The sequence below is a fragment of the Sphaerodactylus townsendi genome, linkage group LG02 (genome assembly GCF_021028975.2).
Source record: "Sphaerodactylus townsendi isolate TG3544 linkage group LG02, MPM_Stown_v2.3, whole genome shotgun sequence".
NCBI classification, from domain to species: Eukaryota; Metazoa; Chordata; class Lepidosauria; order Squamata; family Sphaerodactylidae; genus Sphaerodactylus; species Sphaerodactylus townsendi.
Genome location: NC_059426.1, coordinates 122369711 through 122386755, shown reverse-complemented (window position 1 = coordinate 122386755; position 17045 = coordinate 122369711). Strand labels below are relative to the sequence as shown.

The 17045-nt window shown below is 38.8% G+C and overlaps 1 protein-coding gene across 1 annotated transcript in view; it reads left to right on the top strand.

The window, feature by feature from the left end:
- The first annotated feature begins 9391 nt into the window (after nt 1–9391).
- Nucleotides 9392–17045, top strand: part of LOC125426340 (SH3 and multiple ankyrin repeat domains protein 2-like) — a 16735-nt gene continuing 9081 nt past the window's right edge. Inside the window, 4 exon segments of the mRNA XM_048484599.1 lie at nt 9392–9497; nt 13678–14831; nt 14834–15025; nt 15027–16093. Of these exon segments, the coding sequence (XP_048340556.1) occupies nt 9416–9497; nt 13678–14831; nt 14834–15025; nt 15027–16093 (2495 nt within the window). The 5' untranslated portion in view covers nt 9392–9415.

Sequence of the window (17045 nt, the reverse complement as noted above, 5' to 3'; positions counted from 1 at the left end):
TGGGCAGTTGCCCAAGGCGCCCCCTTGTGGCAGGCACCAAAAATGCAGGTTTGTTTGTGGTTTTTTGGGTATTTTAGTGTTTTTTCCGTTTTTGGCCTGCAGGGGGGCGCAGCACCAACATTTCAGGGGTTTTTTGGGAGACTCTCCTGATGATATCACCCAGGTTTGGGTAGGGGTTTTGATTTAGGTAGTCCAAAGTTCTGGACTCCCAAAGGGAGTGCCCCCATCCCCCATTGTAACCAGTGGGAGCTAATAGGAGATGGGGGCTGCACCTTTGAGGGTCCATAAGTTTGGATCCCCTGAACTCAAATGTTATCCAAACCTGGCTGGTATCATCAGTAGGGTCTCCTGAAAACTCTCTGAAATTTTTGGTGCTAACTATCTTAATAATTGCACCCCTGACAACCCAGGCACCCCCTAAATTTCCCCAGATTCTCCTTTTAAATCCACCTCCTTCTTGCCAATGCTTGTTTTCTTTCTCTCTTTTATTCTCTCATTGCCTATTAAAGGTTATTGTTATTATTAAATCCACCCCCTTTGGCATGGATTTAAAGGGAGAATCTAGGGTCCCCAGTTCAAACATTTAGAAAGTGATGCTATTTCAAGGGAAAGAATCCACCCCAAAATAGCATTACTTTCAGTGTTGTTTTAAACTAAGGGACCTTAAATCCAACTGCAAATTGCATTGAAGATGACTTGAAAATACATTATTCTGCATGTGAAGAAGTGCCCTTGGCCTCACTTCCAAAACACCTTTAGAAAGCCAATTTTGCATCAGTTCAGTAAGCATCATTGTGGACCCCTTATACAGGAAAGTGATAAAAAGAAGGAAAGTCTACGATTAACTTTAACATGTGCTGATCTTAAGAGGGATATGAAGGGTGATGGACATGCTTGGAAAAAACAGCACCCCTTGTCATTAATGGTGAAGGTGGTGTATTTGCCTAGGAGTTGTTTTAAGTGAAAATATTTATACCCCATATTTTGGCTTTTAAGGTTAACCAGCATTCAGAAATGTCATCCAAGAAATGTGTGGACTGTGTTCAGACATTAGATATTGAAATCAAAATTTTTGTCTGATTCTGACTGATAGTATCAGAGTGTGTTTATCTGCTTCTGATTAAGTACATTTAATATTATTCACATACATTGATTCATACTATTTAAAATATTGTACCACCATTAGTACTGTTAAAATATTGTACCACCACTATTGTTCCTCCAGAACAGCTTGCAATACAAACTACATCCCCACAAATTGCATACAGAAAAGATGACCATATCCCTTGAAACAATTAGATCCAACAGTCTTCTTGTTTTTTTTTCAGACCAACACAGACCATCTTGGTGCTGCTGCCCAACTTGTGACTGGTTCTCTCAGAGAGAGGGGCGCTCCAGCCTCCTCCTTGGTGCTTTTTTTTTAAGCTGAGAGAGGATCCCTCTCTTGGCCCAAAAAAAGATCTGAGGCTGGAGCACCCCTCTGCCAGCCCTCCCCTGTCCCCAGCACACCTCCCTGCCCATGACTCACAGGGGTTAGGGTTAGTGTCATATCCCAGACAGAAAACTCTCTTCTGATGGAAAAATAGGTTGTAAAATGCAATCTGGTGGATATGTATGTATTAAGAAGTATCTTTTTATTTGAATGTTATAGGAATTTTGCAACTTGATTGGTTGCCATTAACAGAGAGAATTGTCCAAGAATATAAGCTGGGGGGGGAGGAGGGAGGAGCCTTGAAACCGAAAATCCAAGATGTGGGAGGGAGGAATCTCTCCTCAGAACATCTGGAAAGAGGAGAGAAGAGGGGGAAACGAGGGAGAAAAAATAATGAATATGGAAACAGCAGCAGAGCTAAAAATAGTAGACAAAAATTATTACTTATGGCGGGAGATTTAAAAAACTTGTATCTGTAAATATTAACGGATTAAATTCCAATTTCAAAAGATTTAAACTAACCAAACTGGTTAAGAAAAGAAAACTGGGATTTGATTTGCATCCAAGAAACGCATAAAAAGAAAGAGAAGTGTATTGCTCCTTTAATAAAGATACCGGGCTGGAGAGACCTTATATGAATCAAGAGCAGAGGAAAAGAAGAATGAGTGTTGCTATTTTGGTGAAAAATAATATAAACATACAGGTGCAAAAAAATATTGGAAGGATCAAAGAATGGGAGATGGATTTTTGTTGGGTTTCCTTAATGAGATACAAATAGCACTAATGAACTTATATGCACCTAACAAAAAACAAAAGAGTTTCCTACACAAAACAATTTAACAAAATTACAAAGGGAATATAAAGGAGAAACATTAATAGTGGGGAGACTGTAATATGGATTTGAGAACTTATAAGACTTTAAACAATGGGAGACTGTAACTAATATGTGTGAGGAGATGGGAAAAACACAACAGCCAACTTTCTATTCTAACAGACATAAAGTTACATGCATAGACTATATTCTGACAAAGAACATGGAGTCTATATATACAGTAACAGAGATCCAGACACATAAAGAGTGGATTTCAGACCATGCTCAGGATTGGTAGCTACATTCAGACTGGCAAAAGAGGACAAACAGTATAGATGGAGATATGATAATATTATAATGAAGAATGAAAGAAATAAGAAGATTTTACAGGAAGGAATAAACAATTGTGCTTTCTAGAAAATGAGAAACTACCGTCTCAGGCGGGATGTTGTGAGGATACTTATAGAAGGCAGTAATGAGAGAGGGTATTGTATAGAAATACAAAAAGAAGACAGAAAAAAAGGCACTGAATAAGGAAAGACCTCTAATTGAATTACAAGAGCAAAATCCAAAAGAGACTGCCAGAGATAAACTACAGAATAGAAATAATTTAACAGACTACGAAGAATTAAAACTACTAAAATAAACAACCTAGAAGAATTGGATCAGTGGAGTTATGGAAAAAAGACACATGGATCAAAAATCAATTTCAAAGAACCAATATAAAGTCAATGGAAACAACTAGCTTGTTATTTAAAGAAAAAGAAAGAAAAAACAAAAAGAGTAAAAATCAATAATAGAGTAGAAAACAATGAAAAGAATAACAGGAAACATAAGAATTAGACAAAGGTTTTGCACAGTTCTATCAAAAATTATTTAAAAGGATAGATGCAGAAAGGATGAGAAAAAATACATAAAAAAGATCTAACACAGGAGGAGAAACAAAGTATGGAGGAAGATATAACACAAGAAGAAATAGGCTTAGTAATAAAAGAATTAAAGAACAACAAGTCTCCTGGTTTAGACGGATTTACAGCAGAGTATTACAAAGAAATGGCAGAAATTTTAATACCTGAATTACAAAGGTTATATAATAAGATATTAAAGGGACAGAAAATACCAGAAACATGGAGAGAAACAGAAATAATCACTATATTAAAACCAGGACGCAATCCAGAACAGGTTGAATCATATAGACCTATAAGTTTATTAAACCAGGATTATAAAATATTCACTAAAATATTGTCGAATAGAATAAAGGCAATATTACCAAAAATAATTGGTCAAGATCAATACGGATTCGTGAAAGATAGAGATATTAGTTATCCCATAAGAAATGTATTGAATGTGATGGAACATGGAAAGGATAAAAAATATGCCATGATAAAATTAGATGTCTATAAAGCATTTGACACAGTTAGCCATGCATATTTATTCCAAATAATGGAACAGACGGGATTTGGAAAGGGATTAATAACGATATTAAAAGAATTATATAAAAACAATAAAGCAAAGATTATGATAAACAATGGATGGTCGGAAGAAATTAGGATAGAAAAGAGGTGTGAAATGATGTCCGCTTTCTCCATCATTATTCTCAGAGTAGCAATGGAATATCTAGCTGATAGAATTACAAATAACGGTAGGATCAAAGGCTATAAAATCAATAAAGAAGAAATAAGAATAAATTTATTTTGCAGATGATTTATTACTAATAACAACTAATCCTGTAGAAACTTTAAAAGAATTAAAAAAATAATATTAGAAGACTTTCAAAAGCATTCTTGGTTTGGTGGTTAAGGAGAGAAAACTGAAATCCTGGGAATAAATATATAGAAAAAAAAACTACTAGGGAAGGAAATGGTGAAGAAGAAGATTAACATTTAGGTATACCATTAACAAAACAAGAAGGAAAAGATGTTTAAATATAATTACTAAGCACATGGAAAAAAATAACTAAGCAATTAGAAGGGATGGCGAGAGAAGAATCTTATCTATTTCTAAGAGAATAGTAGCATTAAAAATGTGTATAATGCCAAAACTCTTCTATCTATTTTACACTTCTTTGGCCGCTATAGAGATTAAGAAGAAACAATTTGAAGAATGGGACAAGAAAAATTAAAACTATAAGCATTTAATCAAAAAAGAAACCAAGAGTGATGAATAAAGAAGTCTATACATGTCTAAAAAACTAATGGGCTGGGGTTCTAAAAAATTACAGGAATACTACTTAGGCATTTCAAAATAAAAAGTTTGATGGGAATTCAAAATAGATAAAAGAGACAGATGGATGAAGTTCGAAAATGAAATAAATTTGAACACGGGTAGCTTTGGAATATATTCAAGTTGTTCAAAAATAGAAAGACAAAAAAATTAAAAAGGCCCTAGAAAGGCATCAATAATGGAATCCTGGGAGAAATGGAAGGAAACATTTTGCCAGGGTTACTGGATGCTGCACCACTCTCAAGGAAAGTACGGTTGGACATTGTGAAGGAACACAAGCAATAAGATCTCTACATAGACAAGGAATATACAAGGTAGCACAATCCGTACAATGAAAGAGGATGAATTAATATCAGCCTCCAAATTTTTTTAGAGAAAGGAGGTAAAAGAAACTGGTTACCATTAAGAGAGGAATATGGGAAAAGACAAAAGCCTCCAGGAGGGAGGAAGAGTGTATAATACCGAAAAAAGTTGTATAAAAAATATATGAGGAAAAGAAAAGGACAAATCTTAGGTGTTTTATACAAAAACATGATAGAAGATCAAGGATTTATGATAAGAATCATAATGGAAAAATGGCAACATGATGGAGTGAAATAGATAGAGCTTATTTCTAACGAGATTATAAATAAAATAAAAAATAGATAAATATGCAGAACTAGAGAAGAAATTAATATTAAAATGGTATAGAACACCTAAAACAGTTGGCATATATGATAAGTGGACTCAGTCCCAAATGTTGGCATTGTGGGAGATAAAAATGCAATATATACCCATATGTGGCTAGAATGTATAGAAGTAAAAAATATGTGGGAAAAATGTGATAAAATAAGCATAGAAAAATATGTAAAGGTAAGAATAAAGATAAATATAGATTTTACTATTTATAGGTATAGTGGATTATATTATAACAGAACAAGAAAAAAGAAAAACTCTTTTCAGATTCATGATCAGAGCGCCCCATGCAGCAATAGCATTGGGGTGGAAGGACAAAAAAATCTGGACATTACCGCAGAAATGGTTGGAATATATATGGGAGCAAATACAATTAGAAATTTTCGACACAAATGCTAAGAAATCAAATATGGCAAGAAAAACAAAAGGACATGAGGGAGAGATTTGGATGGAATTCAAAGACTGGCTAAACTAAATTGGAATTACAGAAGAAAAATGGACAAGAAGATTGAAAAAGAATGGACCTGCTACAAGCGCATCTAAAGAAGAGAAGAAGGAGGAGGGGGAGGGGAAAAAGGGGGAAAAAAGATATGGAGGATGTATAATAAAGTATACATTATAAATTTGTAATAATTCCTAAATATCAATAAAAATATATTAAAAAAAAAAGCGGTTAGTGTCATATGGGAAAACAAACGGTGCCTGGCCCGGAAGTTCTTTTAAAATAGGGTCCTTTTATTTTATTTTAATATTTTTTCTCAGCAGTAATAAAACATTTTGAAAGCATTTTGAAAATCTCAAAAAAATTATTTCCACTGTGCGGCACCTAACCATCCCTGTGTCTGTGATTTGTGAGTTGGAGCATGTTCTATAATGTAATGGGTGACTTTGAAATGACCTGGTGGAAAAAAATAATTGTTTGGTCATGGTGGGGGAGGGTGGGCCACCCATGGGGGGGCATCAACCTCAAGTTTTGGCCCTTTTGGCAGGGATCCAGCTTACCTAGTAATGCCACCGCTGCCTCTTGCATTACGGTGGGATGAATTATCTCTGGAGGCAGGTTCACCTGATGCATTTCTTTGGTTCTTTGTCTTCTGAAAGGTGCTGCATTTCAGTTGTTATGCTTGTTGGATTAAGTTGGAAATTATTTCTTTTCCTTGAGGGCAGCAGTACTTTCTGAGCAAATGGAATTCTCCAAAAGTATTTTATCTGGTTTCATGCACTAATATCATCTATTATAGAAAACAGAATTCACTCCTTTTTTGGATAGCTATGCTTAAAGTTCTTGAAAGATTTTGTATTTCTGTGCTCTAATCATTAAAAGGATTTCATTTCTGTGCACCTCCAAAATCTTATCTCTTGTTCCTTTATGAATGAATTTGCATTAGAACATATAATTATTAATTATATATTAATATATTCTGGCACTTTATTTTTCTGCACGTAACGATTTGGACGCTTAATTCTGTGGTATATTATCTAGCGTACCGATACATCACGATTCTGCACGCTACTTTTTTGTATATCTGGTCTCATTTCTATATAGGAGTCTCTTCATTTAAAAAAAAGTATTGCACAATTTGCAGAACTCTCCATCAAGATCAGTTTTAATTAACAGATCCAGTTTTACCAACAGAGATGCCAAGCTGATACTTCCTCTCTTTTTTAAATCTTTTAGATTTTCCCTCTTATCTGGACTTCCAACACTTCTATTCTTTCTTTAGCACTCTGTGGTTGTTTAAATTGATCTTCTAAAAGATGTTCAGTTTGCTATTGCAACTGATTGAATTTAGAGATCTCCTAGGTGTTATTTTGAATCTGTTGTCTGATGTCAGTAAAGTTTTTCTTTATAAATTCCCGCTTCTTTAAATTAATTCATCCTTAGAGTCTTTCACAACTTGTGAATATTGTGCATACATTTTTTTTAAATCCTGAAGTTGCCTTGCTTGTTGTTCATTTGAATGGTTAATTCACTCCAGGATTTCAGATAAGACATCTTTAGTAATTAAAGTATCTTCCTCTTCCTCAATTGCTTTCTTCTCTGTTTTCCTGGATTGTTCCATTGCCTTATAACATTTCTGCTTAATCTTGGCAACAGATTTATAATATTTACCATACATAAACTCTATTCAGTATCATTTATCACTCTGATATACAATAACAGTTCAACCAGTTTTATCACTTTCAATTATAAAAATCCAACTAAAGTATTAATATATCAGATTATTCATATAAAGATTAATAAGTATAATTACGAAATTTATGCAAAAATATCTAATGATATTTATACACTTAAACCATGAAATAAATTTATACACTTTAACCATAAAATAAAATATGCATCATAGATAGAAAGTAAAAAAATTATAACAATAGTATTATATTTACGATATATTAGTGCAAAAAGTTTGCAAATTTGGCCCCCTGTTCCAACCAATCAACAAATGTTTAGTAATTAATGCCTTCCTGATATTCTTGTTGTAAGCTTTTCTCCTGTGTTTTACAATTAAAGCTGTATGGTATTGAACTGAGTGTGTTTCACTATAAGCAGATCATCAAGATGGCAATTTCAGCAGCATATGAGTAGCTTTAAATAAATACATATCCAGTTTAGGCTAACCAGACTTATGCGTGGCAGGAAATCTCCCACTCATCTGCCTTCGCTGTCCCTTCTACTGCCTGCTAATGGGGTGGCAGAGGGAAAATCTGTGGGAAAAGTAGGAGAGGGGGGACTGTGATTATAGAGGAATTCTGCTGCATTATTGACAAGTTTTCCCTTCTGATGCAAAACCAAAAGTGACTCCTCGGTGCATTAGGGTGAAACTCTAGGATAAAAACTCATAGTTTAGGGGCAGGAATCCTAAGTGTCACACTAGAAGTTTTGCATCAGAAGAGGAAATGACATCATTCCCACCATCTTTGCTCCTTCCTTCTGCCAGTGGTTGCCAACCAACGGCTGAATCTATTCTAGGCCCATTACATTAGAGAGTATTAATCTCTATATACACTCTTTAAAGTATAAATGCCAAATGTCCCATGTATATCAAATCTAAAGGGCAAGGAGATATACAGAGGTGGGATAAAGCAACAGTTCCATACTTCTATAATTTATTTTGCTGTATCTCGTCCCCTAACAGTCAAGCTACTGGCAGCATTGCTGTATTGTCCATATGGTTCAGCAGAGAGTACAAGGCCCAGCTTTAGCTAAGCATCACTCCCTCTCAGGACTCCATCAGCTAACAACTGAGTCTGAGGCCCTTTCCACACAGCAAATGTAAAGCAGGTTGAAGGCAGAATAAATAAACCCATCATAGCCCCGGGCCATTCACATGGCTGGGCATCCCATGGTCAACGAGTGCTTTGGTCAGGGTGCACGCCTTTGCACGGAAGCCCCTTTTTCCCACTTACCTTCCTCCACTGTGAAGCTACGAAGCCTGGCAGGTATGGATCTCCACAGCCATGCTGCCGTCCCTGTGCCCCTCCGTATCGATGCAGCAGAAAGGCAGGAACTGAAAAAAAAGGGAAGTAACATGCTTCCAAGTCCAAGTAACGCGCTTCCTTGGGCAACCGTTCGCTTGGTAATGACTTCAATCCACGTTAAAACAAAAGAATAGCTGATAATGCGATTCTTGAAAAACCCAGGTTGGGGGGAAACGCGGAGTGGACTCACATTAGGAGCGGAATCCATGCTTTTTTTTTTCCTAACATGGTTTTCTCTTATTCCATGGTTTTTGGCCCATATGGAAAGAACCTTGAGACAATGGTGCATATCACTCTCCAACAATATATATCACTTCTCTTTTTCATATGAGATTCAATAGCATAACATTTATATTTTTCCTTATTTCCTATTAATCATTTGATGTAAATATCAAAGCAACTTCCTTATTTATGCTTATTTTTTTATTGGGTAGCTGCTACTGCCCTCTCCAGTTTCCTGTGCCATTCTTTGAACATTTACCTTCTATCTGGGCTTTGTGTGTTGATTAGATTATATGTTTATTTACTAGAATGATGACATCTAGCCCAGTGTGAGGACCACAAGCATAGAATTTAACAATAATATCTATCCTAGAAACATGAACAGAAATATACCTATTGTTAGCATGCCCAGGGTACAACCAAAGAAATGGTGGCAGCTGCGTTGTTCAAAAAAACTTGCAAATTAGGTCCATATGTGAGTGAGAATGAAGTTGAATTCCAAAGAATATATTGTGGACATATGCTGTATTTTGTTTTTATAGTCAATGTATGAAAGACAAGGGATTGCCGTAATGCCACCGACAGTACCTGGGAGCCTTCAAGGCCCATTTCTGGGTGTTCCTCGAGGTACAGTGAGAAGACAAAAATCAATAGGTAAGCTATCATCTTCTACATTTCTACTGAGTAGGTATTATTTTTATTATTAATTGTTAAAGTATTTTCATCAGCTTTGTTTCAAATGCAGTTAAACATGATCTAGCTTTGAGCCTAGATCAAACTGTCTATAGTAAATTGCCATTAACATAATATAAAGCATCTATTTTAAAATTTAACTGAATACTTTAATTAGAATTTATAGCTTGTGCAAAATACAGTTTCTTCATTTATTGTTTTATAACTTCATAAATGAGCAAATCTAAAAACTGCCCATACATATCTGTGAGTACTTCAGTTCCAATGTTTCACTTCAACTCTTTCCTCAACAGTGAGGAGAGAGGAGTCTTCCTGCAGTGTAAGACTCCTCACCTTGTAGAAGGGAACCCTTGGACCCAATCTTGCATTGCTATTAGTACTTTTTGTTCAAAAGAGTGACACTGAATATGTAAGATAATCAATATGCCTATTTCTAAATGATTTCCAAACTTATCAACAGAGAAATAAAATGGAGATAGAGACAAAGCTGAAGGAAATCCCAAGGTTGTAGAAAAATCTGAAATATTTTAAAACTATATCAAGGGAAACTCCCCAATTTAACAGAAATGCTGGGAGATTTAAGAAAACAATCCCCACTAAACTGTCAGTGGCTGTTGGGGGTTTCTAATCAAGCCTTGGTAAAGACTTAACCGACCTTGGAAAAGGTTCATCTTATCATCATGTTCCCTGTTACTGCAGGACTTACCAAGGATAGAAGGAGGAGGAGGAGTTTGGATTTATACCCCACCTTTCTCTTCATAAGGAGACTTTAGTTGGCTTAGTTGGCCTTTTCCTTCCTCTCCCACACCAGGTGTGGCTGGGAGAGTTCCGAAGAACTGTGACTAGCCCAAGGTCATTGTAAAAAGAAAACCTCTGTCTGGCTCAAACAAAGGTTTTCTTTTTATAGTATCTAACTGTTCTGGTTCAATTTGTATACTAGCAGGAATGTTTAGAAATTCGGAAACACATTTGGTTCACCAGATAAGCCTCTGCCACTCAGGTGGAGGAGTGGGGAATCAAACCGGGATCTCCAGATTAGAATCCACCTGCTCTTAACCACTACACCACACTGGCTCTTGCTGGAATAGGCCCAGCAATGACTACTGGAATCTCATTACTTAAAGTACTTGGTCTGGCATGGTGTCAGCAACTATGTAACCCAGCCTGCCCCAGCCCAGCTGCTGCCACTGTGCAAGTGGGCCAGTTTTAGCCAACACAGCCCAGATAGACTTTTCATAGAGGAGCTGTCAAGTGGGGACAGAGAGAAAGCTCAAGACATGGGCAGATAAAAGTTGACTGGTAAGTAGGAAGGAGAGAAGGAATCAGGCCTAGCAGCAGCCATTGACCTAGTCTGGCCCAGTGCTGATGGCAACCATATAACTGAGATTGGGTTAATCCTGGGCCCACCAATCAACTGGGTCTGGCCCTGCACTGCCAGCCCTTGAGAGAAGCTGCTGGGTAGGGAAAAGGGGAAATCTGAAGACCGGGGTGAGATAAAGGTAGGTTAGTTGGAGGGTGAGAAGAAGAAAAGGAAGCAGGAAAGGGGGAGATGTTATGGGGCTGTGGGATTGCTAGTTTCCAGATGGGGCCTGGAGCAGTCCTGAAATTCTCTGCAACCTATGAATGAAGGGAACAAGGAGCCTGTAGTCTTTGGGGGAGGAAAACCCTCTAAGCCAGAAGAGGAGGATGGAGCTACAGTGAAGTCTATCTCTATAAGACCAGATGATGCCAGACTGGACAGTTTCCCATGGCTTGGGATCCTGGTGATGCCATCTAGCCATCAACGATCTTCATCGTTGCACACACCATCAAGTTGCCTGCAGGCTGGGGTGACTTGGAACAAGACTGAATTCACAGAGGCACAGAAGTCTTACCAGTCAGCCATCATGGATCAGGACCTCTGCCACTTGGAGACAGAAAATGAAACCCTAAGAAGGGAAGTTGGTGAGATGCCGAGGGGCTTCAGAGAGATGAGGTAGTTCAAAGCACTGCAAATCCCGCCCCCCCCCCCCCAGACCAGGCCCTGCAGGGGCAGGAGCTGCTGGTGCTGCCACTTCTCAGTCCACTACTGAGAGCTCCTGTACATCCCGCTCCTGCACTACCTGCAGGACCGGGGGGGTGCAGGAGGCTCCACCTCCTGTGCTGAGGACCCTCCATGGAACGGCAAAGAGATGGAGACATCCTTTGATGGAACTGCTGAGAAGTTGGTTTATTTTATTATTCAAGTGGCAGTCTTAATGCATGATTGGGCAGGCTTGTTTGCATCCAAAGACAGCTGAATGCACTATGTTGGGGTTCTGCTAGAGGAAGAAGCAGCCTCCTGATTCGTGAGACTATTGGGGGTGGGTGCACTTGAACTGGGGAACTTCAATCAGTTCATGCTTGTCTGGTGCGACCATTTTAAGGATCTGTTCCAATAGGACAAGACCTGCATGCAACTGCAGTGTTTGCAGCAGGGACCCCAATCTGTTGTTGAATTCACTTCCTTGTTTCATCACCTTGCCAGCTGCATCCACATCTTACCTGAGGCTACTCTGGTGAATTACTTCAAGGATTGTCTGGATAAGGAGGTGCTACAATGGTCCTTGGAGCAGGGTAACCCCAGAACAATTATGGGATGGATCTGGCTGACTGGGGATATGGAAGGCTGCCTGCAGGCAGTAAGATGATTCAAACACTGCCAAGGTGCCCTCGGCTGCCCTAGTTGGATGGGGACCCCAACGAAAGGGAAGGCTCAAAGTTCAAAGACCTGAGAGCAGACAGAGCGGGACCACCATTGCAACCTTGGCCTGTGTTTATGATTTGGGGGTGAAGACCACCTGATTACTTTCTGCCCTCTGGCTCAACCATGACCCTCAATGATGATGGGAAAGGGTGAAGAAAAAGCATGTCGTAACCAAACCAACCAGAATGAGTTTGGAACCCACTGCCCAGCTGGGATTGGGAACCCCCGTGCTGGGATCACCGCCAGGAAGAGACCTCAGGTGAAGTCCTGACAAATGGAGAGGTGGCTAAGCCACCGCTGCAGGGAAACAGGGCTTACTTCACCTATACAGCACCAGAAGGCTTACCTCACCTAGACACCAAAGGCCAGTTCATTTGTGGTCTATCATGGTGGTGAACAGAGACCTGAGTGAGGAGCACTCTCCCTACCTCCATCACATGACCATTTGGGTAGGAAACCAGCCCACTCTCAGCTCCAGAAGGAGGGGAGGAGAGTGCTCCAAATGCTCTAAAGCTTCTAGAAGCTTTCTAATCAGAAACTCAATGAACAACAGTTATAGTTAAGTGCAACTTTGTTTTGCAGAGCAGAAGAGAAACTAAGAGACATGTTGGGCCATGTAATTAGTATTCCTCTTCTAATTTCCAACATGAAATGTAATAACCAGGTACTAAACTTACTCTAATATTCATCATAGTTCTTTGGACAGACATTTCATCATACCTTTCAAATGATGTTCTTTTTCTATGTTTCATTTTTAAATATGTTATCATAAATGTCTACCAATAGAGTCGTTTTTTCTTCTTTCCCACTTTGTATAATCCTTAATTACTACTTCCCTCTCTTATGTCTCACCAATGTCTATAAGGATACTCAGCTGTCTATTTAGTGCATATAAAAGACAATTCTCAAAGAGCAGTATAGGGCCATCATGACAGAAGTCAAAGTATAAACAAGATTTATACAGCACCCAAGTGATTCCGGCCGTGAAAGCCTTCGACAATACAAGATTTATTTTTCTGTCATTAAGTCATAGCAGATTTATGCTGACCCTGTAGGGTTTTCAAGATAAGAGATGTTCAGAGGCAGTTTGCCTTTGCATGTCTCCACATCAGGTCGCCGGTATTCCTTGGAAATCTCCCATCCAAATACTTGCCAGGTCAAGGCTAAGAGTATGAGACTGACCCAAGGATAGAGTGGGGATTTAAACCTGTGTTTCCCAGATCCTAGTCCTACATGTAACCTTACCATTCTGGTTCTCACATACAAGATATGAGTGTGAAACGATTCTAAAATTATACAGTGCAGGCTGTGTAAAAACAGTATATATTGTACCTTGTTTACTATATCTTCAATGACAATAGACGTTAACTAAAACAAAGGAGCATCTTAAAATTGTAACCTGTAATTTTTTTTCAGGTATAACGGAGGAAGAACGACAATTTTTGGCTCCCCCAATGCTTAAATTTACTAGAAGTCTATCTATGCCAGACACCTCTGAAGATATCCCTCCACCACCACAGTCTTTACCTCCAACACCACCACCTCCTTCTCCCTCACTTTACAACTCCCCCAAATCTCCAATGTCTAGAATCTATGGAACAATAAAGCCTGCATTTAATCAGAATTCAGTTTCAAAGATAGCTCTTTTGGGTAGATCTGAAAATATGGGAACGGTGATCAGGGACAAAGGGATATATTACCGAAGAGAGCTGGACCGTTATTCTCTAGATTCTGAGGACTTATATAGCAGAAATGCAGCAACTCAGGCAAGCTTCAGAAACAAGAGAGGTCAAATGCCAGAAAACCCATACTCTGAAGTTGGAAAAATAGCAAGCAAAGCAGTATATGTCCCAGCCAAACCAGCAAGACGGAAGGGAATGCTAGTAAAACAATCTAATGTTGAGGATAGTCCAGAAAAAACTTGTTCTATTCCAATTCCAACCATCATTGTTAAAGAGCCATCTACTAGTAGTAGTGGGAAAAGTAGCCAAGGAAGCAGCATGGAAATTGACTCACAGCCTTCAGAACAACCAGGACAGCTCAGACCTGAAGATAATCTTTCTGGCAGTAGTCCATTTGCAGCAGCTATTGCTGGGGCAGTAAGGGACAGGGAGAAAAGGTTAGAAGCAAGGCGTAACTCTCCAGCTTTCCTTTCCACTGATCTTGGAGATGAAGATGTTGGGTTAACACCTCCAACACCACGCATGAGACAATCTAAGTTTACAGAAGAGGGAATGTTTGATAACGAAGACAACTTTAGCCAACTTGTATCACCATCTCCCATCCCAGCACCAAGAGAGCCCGAAAATAATTTTAATAGTAAAGAATTGAATAATCAAAGTGAAACAAGGACACCAAGCTCTTCAGCCCCAACAGCAGTGGGTTCAGAAAACAATGCATTGGCCATTCAGAATACTGGTGTGGCCAGTTTGGATAGCTATGTTCATCCACTCACAGGAAAATTACTGGATCCAAATTCCCCTTTAGCCCTTGCCCTTTCTGCCAGAGACAGAGCAATGAAAGAGCAAACCCAACAAACTCCAGGGAAAGGGGAATCTGGTAAAAGCGAATCTTAAACAAACCCCGCGCGGAAGATACGCGAGATGCGGTCGAGCATTTCACATTTCCTGTTACAGCTACAAGTGCTAAGCAAAATGGACGTGGTCCACTACGGAGACAGGGAACAGGAAGCAAATATGAGACAGGTCTGGGTAAGGAGAGGAGACCTGAAGAAAAGAAGAATATGCTTCGACAAATCTTCGTCGAGATCCTCCTCATCAGAAGTCTCTATCTTGCTCATGGTTCATACAGTAGACACAGCACAAGCTAATGATACCCCTGAAAATGAAGAGGAAAGAGCTGAAACAGATGTAAATGTTGAACAACCTCTGGAAGATGCACAGCAAAATACAGATCCAGCAGAAAGTGGACTAGATGATGCTGGCATGCCAGAACCACCTGCCTCTCCCTGCAAAACTATTGTAGCTGTTGGCTCTGTAGATGATCCTATCGTTTTGCCATTTCGTATCCCCCCACCTCCTTTAGCTTCTGTTGATCTTGATGAAGATTTCATCTTTACTGAGCCATTACCACCTCCTTTGGAATTTGCAAACAGTTTTGATATCCCTGATGACCGTTCAGTTCCAGGTTCTGTACTAACAGACTTGCTCAAACAGAGAAAAAATGGAACTGCATCTGCTTCACTTCACCCACTTCAATCCACAAATTCACTAGACAGTAAGAAACCACTGGGTCTTTCAAACTGTTTGCCTGCCTCATTTTTACCACCCCCTGAAAATTTTGATAATGTCATCGATTCTGGGATTGAAGAGGTGGATAGTCGAAGCAGTAGTGACCATCACTTAGAGACAACCAGCACTATCTCAACTGTGTCCAGCATCTCTACCTTGTCCTCTGAAGGTGGCGAGAACTTGGATACTTGTACAGTCTATGCAGATGGGCAAACATTTCTGGTGGACAAACCCCCAGTACCTCCTAAGCCAAAAATGAAGCCCATAATCAACAAAAGCAATGCACTTTATAAGGATGCGCTAATTGAAGAAACTGTAGATAGTTTTGTTATTCCTCCACCTGCTCCACCCCCACCTCCTATCAGCACACAACCCAACATGGCTAAAATTGTACAGCAAAGGACCTCTAAGCTATGGGGTGATGTAACAGAAGTTAAAAGCCCAGTTCTCTCAGGCCCAAAGGCTAACGTCATTAGTGAATTGAATTCAATACTCCAGCAAATGAACAGAGACAAATCCTCAAAGCCAGGGGAAGGACTGGATTCACCTACTGGAACAAAACTTGCAAGTCTTAGTACAAGGTAAATGCAGTTAACATTTTCTAAAGACTTTATACCACTTTTAAGTTTCATTTTCCCCCATTTATTAATCATTGACTACAATAAATATATCAAATGTTTACTGCATTTCTATAAAAAAAAGCATGGCCCTAATATTACAATATTGTTTAAATTCTTACAAACCTACTAAAGCTAAATGCATGATGCAGTGATTAGCTTTTTTTCTTCATTCTTCTGTTTATTAAAATGTATGATTTATAGAGTACAAGCCACAATACGAAGGCTGTATGGCATTCCATGCATGTATCAGGACTTTTCCCCTTCCTGTGGTATCCCCTGTATGGCTCTTTCAATCCCAGGCAAAATAACTTTGGTTTGTCATGAAATATTTGCTGCAATTTGCCTTGTTTGGAATATCACATCTTTTTTTTTAATTTGAAAAGTAAGGAGATGCACTAATAAAGCACAGCCTGCTTTTTATGTAAGTGGCCAAATATATCCACTTCAGATAGTCCCGTAGAGTCAGCAATATGCATACATAATTTGGGGGTTAGATTTGTTTGGTTTGAATTGTTTGGAAAAGTGAATCAATGAAATCTATCTTTCAACCTTTTCTAGTGACCAGAGGCCAATGAAAATGGGGTACCTCTAAAAGCTGTACAGAGAATGGAATTTGGTAGGTGCAGCTTGTCTTGCAGAGGTGAGAAAACTGCACCTGCCAAAACAGTTATTAAAAATAATCCTCCTTGTTAATACACAAACATGCCTTGACTAATAATAATGCTTCACTCCTTAAATAATTATCTATATTCAATGAACAAGAATGAGAGACCCAGTTTCTCTTCAAAGTGAAGTAGATGGGAGTAAGCTCTGTCTTCAATCAATGTGCCCTGCAAGGAATACCGTATATACTCATTTATAAGTCGAATTTTTCAGCACATTTTTAATGCTGAAAAAGCTCCCCTCGACTTAT